Below are 13,600 nucleotides of genomic sequence, written 5' to 3' on the forward strand. Positions count from 1 at the left end.
AAGACCACAAACAGGAATATTCAACACATGAGTGAAAATGCGATGACCAAACATGCACAGACTGTAATACTATTCGAATACAAAGCAAATAATGCTCATTTAGCTGTGCACTCCCATGCTCACACTAATGTTCAAGGAATCTGGCCAACTAAATATGGAATAATTGGAGGACTTTTTTTCAGTTTGTTACACGTTGTGAGTGGAACGAGGATAGATCGAAGTAAAAACCGAGGATAAGATGAAGTAATCTACTCGTGGAAAAAACATGATAACATTCGAAATACAAAAAAAAGATCGTGTGTATTGCCTTAAGGAGTTCAGTGGGTATAGAAAAAAAAGATAGGGGCATAACTCAATGGCGCTTGAAATAAATGTTAGGCGTCAACATTGCTTGCGCACTAAACACGATGTTTGCAAGGTGTATGCAAGCGTGCTCTTTCACATAACAGAAAATTCAATTTACACAGCATGTTTAAGTTGCCTGCTACATTATTTGAAATGTATTTGTGCGAATCAAAGATTTTACAGTTTTTTATGGTGAGTTCGAGGGTATGGTGCTGAGTTCTCGATGACATTTTATTTCCTTTTAGACGAATCAGCGGCTCAACGGGATCATTCTCAGCGGCATATATGACACGACTATTCTGTAACCACATAGCCAATAGCTCACCGTAATCACATTACAGTCCACTAGTTATTATTAGAGCCCACTAGATTTCAATGAACCCTGGCTGCCACATTCGTCAGGCGCTCAAGCCTCTCCGTGACTTTTACATCAGCTGCTTAGCACTCATAGCGCTCTAGTACAACTTCGATAAAATGAGGTGAATTGTTGCAAAATGTGCGAATATTTTTATTAGAGATATTAACAGGTGATGATAAACGAAAAAAATTGGCAGATACCACGTACAGTGGGAATCGATTGTACGCGAAGCATGAATGAGAAAGGTTGATATGTCAATTTAAATCAGCACAATGTTACGAGGTGGACGTAATTTATGTTTTACATCACTTCCGTATTACGTATTTTATGTTTGCGGCAGTCATTTGTGTTCGTCGCTGTCCACGTCACGTAAATATTGAATTTCGTATATAGAAAGCTAGTGAAACGGTAGCAAGCGCGCTTTAAGCGTAGCATGTAGCCATGTGTTACATGACTCGCATATCGTGATAATCAAGTTTGGACGTGTTATTTACCTTCATTATCTATTTACGTCACGTGATACAAAACTTTGCATATCTGAACCTTGTGAAACGGCCGCGAGCACGCTATAAGCGTAGCATGTAGTCATGCATTACATGACGCACATGTCATGGTTATCATGTTTGGACGTGTCGTGCAGTTTCGTCATCACTTCACCTCACGTAGCACCAAATTTGGTATACGTGACATTAGCGAAACGACCGCGAGCACGCTATGAGCGTAGCATGTAGTCATGTTTTACATGACACGTTTTACATGGCTATCATGTTTCGACGTTCGATTTATCTTCATCGTCTACTCCCGCCATGTGATACCAAGTTTGGTATATGTGGAGCTAGCAAAAGGGCCGCAAGCGCGCAATGAGCGCAGCATGTAGTCATGTGTTACATGACACGCATGTTAAGATTATCACGTTTGGACGTGTAATTTTACATCACCGTTCATTCACGTCATGTAATAAAGATATTGGTATACGGGACGCTCGTGAAACGGCCACGAGCGCATCATGAGTGTGGCATGTATTCGCGTTCTTACAAAACATGCATATCATGATTATCATTTTTGCCCCTGTCATATACCTTCGTCATTCATTCACGTCCAATAGTACCAAATTTGTACATATGAAGCTAGCGAAATGACGGCTAGTGCACCATGAGATGGCGTGTAGTCATAACTTACATGACCTGCATGTGACGATTTCCACGTTAGGTTCTGTCACTTATGTTCGCCATGCAGTCATGTCATAACACCACTTTTGCTAAATGTCATGTGAACAAAACCTACGCTAGGGCAGTAAGACCATGAAAGGTATATACAGAATTTCTTGATGCACATTCATGATTTTTATGTTATAACTTGTCAGTTATGCTCGTCATATCCTCATGTTATGAAATACCAATTTTGGTGCAGATACCATTATCGAAACGGCCAGGAGAGCAAAAAGGCGTGAGCGGCTAGATAGATAGATAGATAGATAGATAGATAGATAGATAGATAGATAGATAGATAGATAGATAGATAGATAGATAGATAGATAGACAGATAGATAGATGGATAGATAGATAGATACATGGATAGATAGATAGATAGATAGATAGATAGATAGATACGGTCAAACTCGCCGAACTTGTCTAAGAAATGCTTCGCATTTAAGGCACTGTCACCTTTCTCCCCAACAGACCATGCGGCCCAATCACGTGCTCAAGGATATTATGAGTGACGTGGGGGTCTTGAGAGCTGGTGGGATCATCCAGGAGACAAATGTCGCTCCTTGAGTACACAGCTCGGGCTAATGCTACTCGTTGCCTTTGGCCTCCACTCAGCATTTCACCCTGCGATAAAACAAGCTTTGTTATCAGCGTCACCATAAAAGTGACATCATAGAACAAGTCGCAATACTTTGAAGGTCTGTCTGGTGCAGACTATTCCCCAGGCTGGCTCGTTTTGTTCATGCAGTTTGCGACCAGAGAAAATGATATCAATAACTTAAAGAGTTTAATTTTTGGTGACCTCCAACCTACAGCGTATACGCACGCTCTTGTGTTCTTTTGTACTCCCAGCTGCACTTACAGAGAATAGAAAGCAACACAAAAATTTGCGTACGCGGAATGCTGGGGACACACTGCAGTAAAACAGTTTATTATTTTCCGAGTATAAGTGCCCCGGCGAAGTTTTTCACAGACTTCGAGTACGTGAATACCACTCTCCAAACACCAAAGTGGAGACTCGTTTTTGGGGCTATAAATAAAGTTCAGTCTACCGCATTTTGTCCCTAATTATTAGAGCTTTTTTTATGGCGAGTGCTGGCCCGAAGCTCACGTGATCAGATTCCGGCTTGAGCCACGTGAATTTAGGCACCAAGTTGTCTAAGTTTCGGGAGCCTTTCACGGCGGTGTCTCTCAAAAACATATTGGAGTTTTCGGGCTGTGAAACACCGAGAATAACTGTTTAGAGATACCACCCGTATTTTGACGTAGTCGCAATTCTTCACGCCCGAGCGGTGTATTTCATGTAGGTACAGCAGATGTATTTCATGTGTGCGTGTACTTAAATAGAGGCGCACATAAATAACCATCAGTGCTCGAAATCTCGGAAGGCCTCTACTAAGGTAGCGCTCGTAATCATATTCTAAATTTTGAATTTTAACCTCTCAACAATAAGTATTTGTTTTGTGGTATGACAATCCAAGCGTCGCGGATAACCTAATGATTGCATCAAAAACTAAGCAAGGTTGATTGCCGAAGCGAACCTTTTAACCGTACTCTCTTTCTGCACATTCAAAGGTGAACATTCATAGGGCGCATTCAAAGGCCGCAAAGGTGTACAAAATAACGCGATAGAAACAAACTGGAAGGTCACGTGCTGATTGGCAAGCAGGTTGAATTGTGCTCCGCGTTTCTCATGCAAACATGGCCCCGTATCTGCATGTATACTGCAAATGTCGTCGAAAGACCATAGTCTTGCATGTGGAGAGAGTGAAAAAAACATTTATTTGATGTTCTGCGGAAGAAAAGTGGTGAATGGTATTTCGGAAGCGCTGTGTTAGAGTGCCTCGAGCGTGCAGCGGAGGCGAACGAGCGCATCAAGTCACTTCACTCGTGAGACATGAGCGCCATCTGGCAGTTTTTTTTTTGGAAAACAAAGCGCGTGTCTCTGAGACGGGCAAGCATGCCCGTCTCAGAGACACGCGCTTTGTTGAGGTGTGGAATGCAAGGCGACGGGTAGGGGCCAACACCGCGTCTTCTTAGCAAAGCATTGGAAACACTCGCCTTTCCGTGAAAGCGTTGCATTGTCAGCGCAGCATGATACGCTCTACGGTCCTTAGAATTACCTATGTATGCCTTTTCTAGTAAAAGACGAACATGCAGAATATATACGTGTAGTTTTGACGCCTCAGATATGCACACTAATTCCTTTTTATTTGACAATCGCACGCGTATAAACGCTGACTTCTGAGCAACATAGGTGGGCGCTGCGGATGGGGTCGTCCATTCTAGGTATCGGCTGGTGCTGTTTAGAGTACTTGGTTCGCGGTAATGATAGATAAACGGACAGACAGACAGACGGTCAGACGGTCAGACAGACGGTCAGACGGACAGACAGACCAAAGTTTTTGCGTCGAAGGTCCCCAAGAAAGACCATCGTCTTTAGAAATACGCACGAAACATAGTCAGAGGTACAGATGAATGCGAATAAGCGTCTCAGTTGTTACTTTGCTGTGCCTAAAAAGCGTGCCCTTTTCGCAAACGGAGGCTGTGTAACAATTGCAGTGACCTTTGTGTGTCCGGTAACTACAACAGAATCGTTCCGACGAAACCCAAAGGCTAGCCAAGACATACCATTCTCCGAACTGCAAGATAAGGGCTTGCAATCGAAAGTACAACCTCTTATTTTCTACGCGGGCCAAAGTACGCCTGAGACATGGGAGCTGCCACGCGCTCATTGCGCCATCTAGCTGATATTGCTTAAAACATAAAAGTTCCCTCCCCCCCCCCCTAAAAAATGCTCGCCAAACACGGTAAGTGGTATATGTGAATAACTTGCCGTTTGATCAATTAAGGGGTACCTTTCAGTGGCTCTGTGGTTAACGCCTCGCATTCGTGACGTGGAGTTTCTGCGTTCGGTTCCGCGCGCCGGAGCCTCTTTTTTTTCTGGGATTTTTTTCTTTCTTCCGTTTTCATATATATAGATACGTATACATATACGATGCATGACATCGACGCTACTCGACGCTAATGGCGGCGGCGAAATCCATCCGAGAGTGTCCATATAATTGCTATCGCAATAAAAGAAATTGATGCTTTAACATGGAGCGTGACCCTGATGGAACTTACAAATAAAAGCTTACCTCTAGGAGAACTTCTGTGCAGAAAAATAGTCATTATTTTGTAGGGTGCTCTCTGAAGTTGATATGATTATTGTACGTGCCCTCCTCGTTTACGGCCTTTTCGTGAAACACTGGGCGGTTCAACACGCGGTGACTGACCCCTACAATTGCAGTGTCAACGAAGCTCAACAGTTGTCACAAATGGCCATTGTTTTAACATATAAGTGCGTACTTATTGTGCGCACTAACTAAAAATAAGATAATTGTTATGGGGCACCTGTAGCATTCATGAAAACTATAACACCTTAATACCTATAAGTAGTTGCTAAAAATATTGCTTATCACTTTCGGCTTACCTCAACGTGCACTTTGTGAGGTGGTTTCAAATTTACTATATTTGTTGAATGCGCTAGTCACCTATTAATAATTCTGGCCACTACTAAGGTTAGGCTGAATAGGAGCTTAAGCAGTATTTCACCAAAGTTGCGAAGTCATGTGAATAGCATTCGGTGTGTTTTTTCTGGGTAGTACATACTCAAAAAAGCAAAATGTCAAACATTTCGTGACAACTTTGAGTATGCCGAGTGTTTTTTACCTAATTTCAGAAGTATATTAGGCTGCATTTTAGTAACACAACCAGTACCTACTGCAAGTAACGCACGCTATTCATTGCGCTATTAATACACCATATTGACACTGTGGTGGCTTACCTTCTCCCCTGCTTCGGTCATGTCGCCAGCCGCAAATCCCTCGATGTCACGAATCATTTCACAAGCTTCCAACACTTTCCAGTAGTACGACTCATCAACACTGCGACCAAATATTATGTTGTCTCTTATGGTCATGTTGAACACGTGGGGCCTTTGACATAGAACACCAATCGTGCCCTGCGCATATGTCGCGTGATGGACATTCATAGCACTAAAACACTGAACACATTCATAGCACTAAAAAAATACTAGCTTTTTCTACAATTACAATTGGGCTAATTCCCACGGATGTCACTCTAAGGCTTCTAGCTAATACTGTGATAATACTGCAACATACAATTGTGGCACCAGATGGTTCACTGCTGAATATTCTTGTCCACTAAATACCTGTCAAAAAACAGGGCATAGGAAAACCGACGCAGGAACAAAGCCAAGACCACACAGCCGCCAACTAACTGCAAGAAAGCAGAACAGCGGTAAAAAAAGAAAGAATTCATGGAAAGTTATGACTGCACGTGCATGATAATAAGGAGGACCAGCAATGAAACGTATATATATATATATATATATATATATATATATATATATATATATATATATATATATATATATATATATATATATATATATATATATATATATATCGCCAGCATTAATCATACGCGTCATCCTATATGTACATACTCATCATGATCAGTCTAACGGGTGTTGTGGGGCAGAGGCTCGGCAAGTAAAAAGAAGTGTCTTGCAGCCAAAACGTTGCCTTACCGGTCAAGTCAGTTAGGTACTTGGGGGTAACCTACACCGAAACACTTAACTGGTTTCCCCACATAGAAAAAATGGCTGCTAAAGGAGCACGTGCCGTAGGAATGCTGTGCAGGCTCAGTAATTATCGTGCCGGTTTGCGTAGAGACGTGCTCGTTATGATATATTGCATGTACATTCGACCGAAGTTAGAATTCGGCTGTGTTTTATTTTCTGGCGCTCCGGCCTGCAAAGTTCGACCACTGATTCTGCTAGAACGCGAATCTTTACGCCTATGCCTAGGGCTATCGAAATATGTTGCCAACAATTTCCTATACGAAGAATCCCGCCTGCCTTCTCTGATTAAAAGATTTCATATTCTAACAGTACGTACATTCCTTAAAATCTATGCGTCACCTCAGCGGAGGGCACAGTATGTGTTCATTAACCTGCAGACCTCATTTTTCAACCACCAATCGCCTAAATTAAGGTGTACTCAAGTAATATTCACTCAGAAACTTTTAGAGCCCTTAAGAGTTAACCTTTGGGAAACACTTGTGCTCAACACTGTAGATGCAATTAGGATAGAATTTGACGACATATATCCCAAAAATGCTAAAAATTTACCATATCAGTATATAAATGGCTTTGTGGAAGATCATTTGGCCAATCTAGAAACATCTATTGTGATAGCGCCTGACGCTTCGGTTTATCAAAAGAAGGCTGGCGTAGAAATTGTATCATTCTTTCTAGATTGGGATTTTTCAATTCGATTACCCGACTTTACACCTATTTACCAAGCTGAACAACTGGCAATAGTCCTTGCATTGCGTAAAGTGCCGCAAGATATATCAGCGGTGATTGTTCTCACTGACTGTTTCTCGGTCTGTACTGCCTTAGGCTCACCAACTTTTTCGCGTACCTTAGAAACTTTCTACTCGCTCATTCCTACACATGTGCGACTCGTCCGACTAGTTAGGGTACCAGGCCATAGAGGTTTAGCTCTGAATGAGCATGCAGATGCACTAGCTATATCTTCCGTTGATTGTCATGTATTACCTATTTTGCCTACTTCGGAATATATCACAGCAGCACGCTTTGAAAAACGCACAATGGCCAATAACTTTGAAAGATTCCCTTTGTTTGTATCAGACTTCCCACAGCTAAAGTTCCCTTGGAAGAACAAGTGGTGTTCATCAAGAAAGGAAGAAATAGTGATTACCAGGCTGTGCTGTCGAGTCCCCTCATTGAACTTTTACCTTCACAGATCGGGTCTGGCACAGTCGCCTATGTGCCTTTATTGTAATGAGAGGGAATCTTTGGAGCACTTCTTTTTGTCATGCCGAAAATTTAAAACTCAAGGGGAAAATCTACTAGAAGAACCCCTACGAAAGTTGGGCTTAAACTTTACTATTCCGGTGATTCTTTCATTTGGCGCAGTCACATTTTGATTCAGCCACAGGAGCGTTTTTACCGCTGTTACAAATTTCTTACGAAAATCTAAAAGATTGGAATGCTAAAAATAAGTAACTTCAGTTGTTTCATGTATAATTTTTTTTATTTTTCGTATGTTTATATGTTTTCTTCCAAGGTTTTTTTAGAAATTTAACATCTTTTTATTATTACCTATATTACCTAAGTAATCTCACCCTCTCTTTCAAGAAGTGAATTAATTTAAAAAGCAAGGCACCGTCCCATTCATGGCCTATCCCCCCAGGTGGGTTGCGCCAATGCGTTGAGGAACCAACAAACCAACCAAATTACAAGTGCTGGAGAGTGCTTTCCGGACCCCTGGTCCTCTCCCTGCAGCACTTTTTCGTTATCTTCGACTACGAACCATCCCAGGAGCTCCGGTCGGGTCGCCGTCTGCGCAGTCAGCCTACGGTCATGTCACAAGACGAGCACAACAAGGCTACATCTACCACGCCTGCACCCCTGGGCATGCCTTCTTGGACTGTCACCGCCCCTCAAAAAGATCCACCGTTGTTCGCCGGCCTTCGCGGTGAAGTTGAAGACTGGTTGGATGAGCACGACCGTGTGAGTGCGCTTAAGTATCGGTATGGTTCTGTGAAGCTGTCCTGCGTACCGTTCTATCTGACTGGTGTCGCTGAGACATGGTTTCTCAACCATCAGCTGGATTTCCCAGACTGGCCTACCTTTAAGCGGCAGCTCCGTCAGATATTTTTCAACCCTTCTGTACGTGCAGACATCACCAAACAGAAGCTTGCTGAACGTGTCCAGCACTCAGGCGAGTCCTATATTTCATACATTGAAGATGTTCTCGCCCTATGACGTCGCGTCGACAGCTTGATGGCAGAGCATGACCACGTTCGCCACTTGCTGAAGGGCATAGGTGCCGTCGAATTTAACGCTCTGGTGACAAAGAACCCGACCACTGTCGCTGATGTCATCAGTACGTGTCAGCGACTCGATGACCTTCAACTGATACGTTTAGAACAGCACGAGTTTTTATTGAGGGCATCCTTCACCATATACAGTTCCTCGTTCTGTCTTCGTGTACCAATGCGCTAGTAGGATGGGACTTTCTCTCCTCAGCTTCAGCCGTGATATCTTGCCGTCAGAGGGTCATTTGCATGCCAGATACTGCGCTTTTGTCTGATAACTATGCCCATAGCCAGCGTTTCGTCACCGCTGATGACTGTTTTATTCCTCCAGGTAATGAGCATATTCTGACCCTGACATCAGATAGGATCGGTACTGGTGATGTGTTCCTAGCACCGTGGGGACGCTACATCTCTGGTGGACTTACCATCGCTCCTAGCCTGGTGCGCTTTCGTGACGGAAGAGCATTAGTTAAGTAGTTAACCCCACTTCATTGCCTGTTGCACTGCCCCAGGGCACCAGCGTGGTTTGCTTCACAAATACCTAACCACTTTCTCTGGTGCCCCTTCCCGCAGACTCGCCATCTTTCTGTACGAGTATTGTTCACCATGCTACAACGGCTGCTTTAACAGCCACAATAAATCCCGATCTCACGTCAGCGCAAAAGCAAGAACTTTTGCGTATGCTTCCAAAACACAGCGCTTCATTTGATGTATCTTCCAAGCTTCTGGGTCGCACTTCTGTCGCCGTGCATCGAATCGAAACGGAAGGCAATACAATCGTACGCCGCCGCCCATATCGAGTGTCATCCGCAGAGAGGAAAATCATCGAGGACAACGTTGCTGCTATGCTCAAACGAGATGTTATCCGGCCTTCGTCCAGCTCGTGGTCTTCACCTGTAGTGCTAGTCCAAAAGAAGGATGGTTTGGTGCGATTCTGCGTCGATTATAGAGCACTTAATAGGATCACGCGCAAAGACGTCTACCCGATGCCACGAGTCGACGACGCACTTGATTCTCTACAAGGCGCTGAATTTTTCTCCAGCCTCGATTTACGGTCTGGTTATTGGCAAATACCTATGCACAAAGCGGACAAAGAAAAAAAAGTGCCGCCATATCCACGAAGTGAATGATGATAAGTGGGCGAAGCTCCGGAGGTAAACCTGGTAAACCATGAATCCTCTGTACATTTTGCCCACTCGATTTTATTACATCGCTCCCCCTAGCGTACGTCGCCGCACTAAATCGAACGATTGCCTTCAACCAATGACACGCGCCATATGTGACATCATTCCTATTTTATAAGATCTCGCGTCTTTCATCAACTACAAGTACCGCTTTCTAGTTTATAACATCTTGCATCTTTTCATCATCAGCTACAAGTACCACCATCTAGTAAACACTACAAGAACTAAACGAGAGGTGGCTACATACAGAAGACGGTACCGCCATCTAGTGAACACTGCAAGAACTAAACTAGAGGTGGCTACATACAGGGGACGGTACCGCCATCTAGTGAACACTGCAAGAACTAAACTAGAGGTGGCTACATACAGGGGACGGTACCGCCATCTAGCGAACACTGCAAGAACTAAACTAGAGGTGGCTACATACAGGGGACGCACAGCCCACGCCCTAAGGAGCTTCGCCCCTAAAAACTGCCTTTACAACACCAGACGGGCTGTACGAATTCAACGTCATGCCATTCGGTTTATGTAACGCTCCTACCACGTTTGAACGCATGATGGACACAGTTCAACGCGGCCTAAAATGGAAAACATGTCTCTGTTACCTAGATGACATCGTAATTTTCTCCTCTTCGTTTCGTCAGCATCTTGATCGTTTGGACAAATTTTTGACGTGTATTTCCAGTGCTGGACTTCAGCTAAACACAAAAATGCCATTTCGCCAACAAGAACATCAACGTGTTGGGCCACCTTGTCAGCAAAGATGGAATTCATCTGGACCCTGACAAGCTTGCTGCCGTGATACGCTTCCCTCGGCCAGAAATTCAGAAACACCCACGAAGTTTCCTGGGCCTGGCATCCTACTTCCACCGCTTCATTAGTCATTTTGCTGCCATCGCGTCGCCACTGCACATGCTGCTCACATCCGGATCAACTTTCGCTTGGAACAACGACTGAGAGCGTGCCTTTCAAGCCCTCAAGAATGCTTTAACGTCCCACCCTGTTCTGTGCCATTTCGACGAGAACGCACCTACATGTCTGCACACCGACGCGAGCAGCCATGACATTGGAGCAGTTCTTCTATAGCGGGATGCCACTTCAAGGGAAATAGTTTTAGCGTATGCTAGTCGTGCTCTTACGGCTGCTGAACAGAACTACTCCATAACGGAGCAGGAGTGCCTTGCTGTCGTTTGGGCTATACGAAACTTTCGTCCCTACCTTTACTGACGCCACTTCATGGTTATTACAGACCACCACACCTTGTGCTGGCTCTCGACACTGAGAAACTTGTCTGGTCGCCTCGGTCGTTGGGTGCTCCGCCTACAAGAGTACAAATTTGACGTCATCTATAAGTCTGGCAAAAGACACCAAGATGCAGATGCTCTCTCTCGCTACCCCCTTTCACTTTCATCATCAAGTACGTCAGCCTTTTGCTCGTCTGGTGGGCAAGGCATTGGGTCACCCCGGACATTATCACACCTTGCGGTTATCGACACGCTGGCTTGAAATCGCTACACCGAGTTCGCCACACGCCAGCGTGATGATCCATACTGCAATCACGTTATCCAACGCCTTAATGGCATGTCACCTACTCCTAATGCTAGATTGCGCCGACAACTACGGCAATTTAAGCTCGATAACAATGTGCTCCATCGTTACGTTTACACTGCTGATCGACACCACTGGGTTCCAGTACTTTCGCGTTCTCTACGTTACCAAGTCCTCGAAGCCTTTCACGACGACTCATGTGCAGGACACTTGGGATTTCACAAAACACAAAGCCGCATGAGAAACCGTTTTTTCTGGCCGGGCATCTCTACCTTTGTTGGCAAGTACGTTGCATCTTGCCATCTGTGTGAACAGCGGAAGCAACCAACTTCGTCTCTTGCTGGACTTCTGCAACCTATTCTATGTCCCGAGACTCCATTTGCCATCGTTGGCATAGACCAACTCGGATGTCCCCCCATCACGCCAGCAGGTAATGGTTGGATTGTGACTGCTGTCGAACACCTGGCACGGTACGCAGAGACTGCTGCACTACGCACAAGTGCTGCTTCAGACGTCGCAGACTTCTTTCTCAACGATATTGTATTGCGTCAGGGTGCACCTCGCGTCCTCCTGAGTGATCGCGGCAAGACGTTCCTGTCTACCATAATAGAAACTCTGCTCACAACCTGTGGCACAGTACATCAAACAACGTCAGCCTACCAACCCCAAACCAATGGGCTGACAGAAAGATTTCATCGGACACTAACAGACATGCTGTAGATGTACATCGCACCAAACTACGACAACTGGGATACGATTTTGCCTTTTGTGACGTTTGACGATAACACCGCTGTTCAAAGAACTACTGGCTACTCGCCTTAATACCTCGTGTACGGCCGTTCACCGACATTCACCATCGACGTATCTTTCTTAAATGTGCCAACCAACGCCTCGGCAAGCGTATCAGAGAAGTTCATCACAAGGCTCGAAGAATGTCGGCCACGGGCTAGCCTTAACACAGAAACCAATTTGCAAGATCGCAAGCAACGCTACGACAGCTCTCATCGCGACGTCTCCTTCAGTCCGGGGGATGAAGTGTTGCTTTGGACGCCTATTCGTACTCCACGATTGTGTGACAAGTTTCAGTCACGCTTCATTGGACTATATACAATCAATGAATAAACGTCCCCAGTGAACTATCGTATCACTCCCACCGACCTTTTTTCGGATCGTCGCAGTCGTGGTTCAGAGATTGTCCACATATGGCGTCTGAAGCCATTCGTTCGACGTTGAGTTTCCGTATAAGACGCGTCATCTTATATGTACATACTCATCATCATCATCAGTTTTACCTGTGTTGTGGGGCAGAGGCTCGGCAAGTAAAAAGAAGTGTCTTGCAGCCAAAACGTTGCCTTACAATATATATATATATATATATATATATATATATATATATATATATATATATATATATTGTACCGAAGCATAGTGGCGCCAGCTCTGTGCCAGCGTGAAAGAAGACGTTGACGTCCGTGTGTGGCTCGTGCTTGCCGGGCTCCTGCCTGTACCAGCTTGTTGCGGCTAACGTTTCTCGAATAATAACCTGTGTTTTTACGCAACCTTGCTCGTTGCATTTGGTGGAAACGTGCTGGGTAACGTCCTGGCGCTCCGCAGCCGTAAGCTACCATCTCAGCCCGCGATGACCGAGCGCGTCGATCCCCCACAAGGCTCTTCCACGCTGCCACCTGTCATGTGTTCTGGTGTACTTCGTCTGCGTGACCCACCAGTATACAACGGCACTGAAGATCAAGATGTCGAGGACTGGCTGGCAGAGTACGAGCATGCCAGCGCGAATAACAAGTGGGATGACCCTGCGAAGCTGACTCACGTCATCTTCTACTTGACGAATTTGGCCAACCTAAGGTTCACCAACCACCAAGCCGACATCCCCACCTGGTCGGTTTTCAAAGGGGCCGTCACCTCGTTTTTCGGTCGTCCAGCCATGCGTAAGCTTCGTGCTGAACTGGGCCTGCGGGGACAATTTCAGCGAAATGGTGAGAGCTTCACGAGCTACATTGAGGATGTGATCAGCCTCTGTA

The 13,600-nt window shown here is 44.9% G+C and overlaps 1 protein-coding gene across 1 annotated transcript in view; it reads right to left on the minus strand.

Moving 5' to 3' along the window:
- Positions 1-13,600, minus strand: part of LOC142784685 (ATP-binding cassette sub-family C member 2-like) — a 74,308-nt gene that overhangs the window by 38,701 nt on the left and 22,007 nt on the right. Inside the window, exons 6-7 of the mRNA XM_075883165.1 lie at positions 5,741-5,917; positions 2,368-2,535 (exon numbers count right to left, since the gene is read on the minus strand). Of these exons, the coding sequence (XP_075739280.1) occupies positions 2,368-2,535; positions 5,741-5,917 (345 nt within the window). The remainder of the gene's footprint in view (positions 1-2,367; positions 2,536-5,740; positions 5,918-13,600) is intronic.

The sequence above is a fragment of the Rhipicephalus microplus genome, unplaced genomic scaffold, assembly GCF_043290135.1.
Source record: "Rhipicephalus microplus isolate Deutch F79 unplaced genomic scaffold, USDA_Rmic scaffold_15, whole genome shotgun sequence".
Classification (NCBI taxonomy): domain Eukaryota; kingdom Metazoa; phylum Arthropoda; class Arachnida; order Ixodida; family Ixodidae; genus Rhipicephalus; species Rhipicephalus microplus.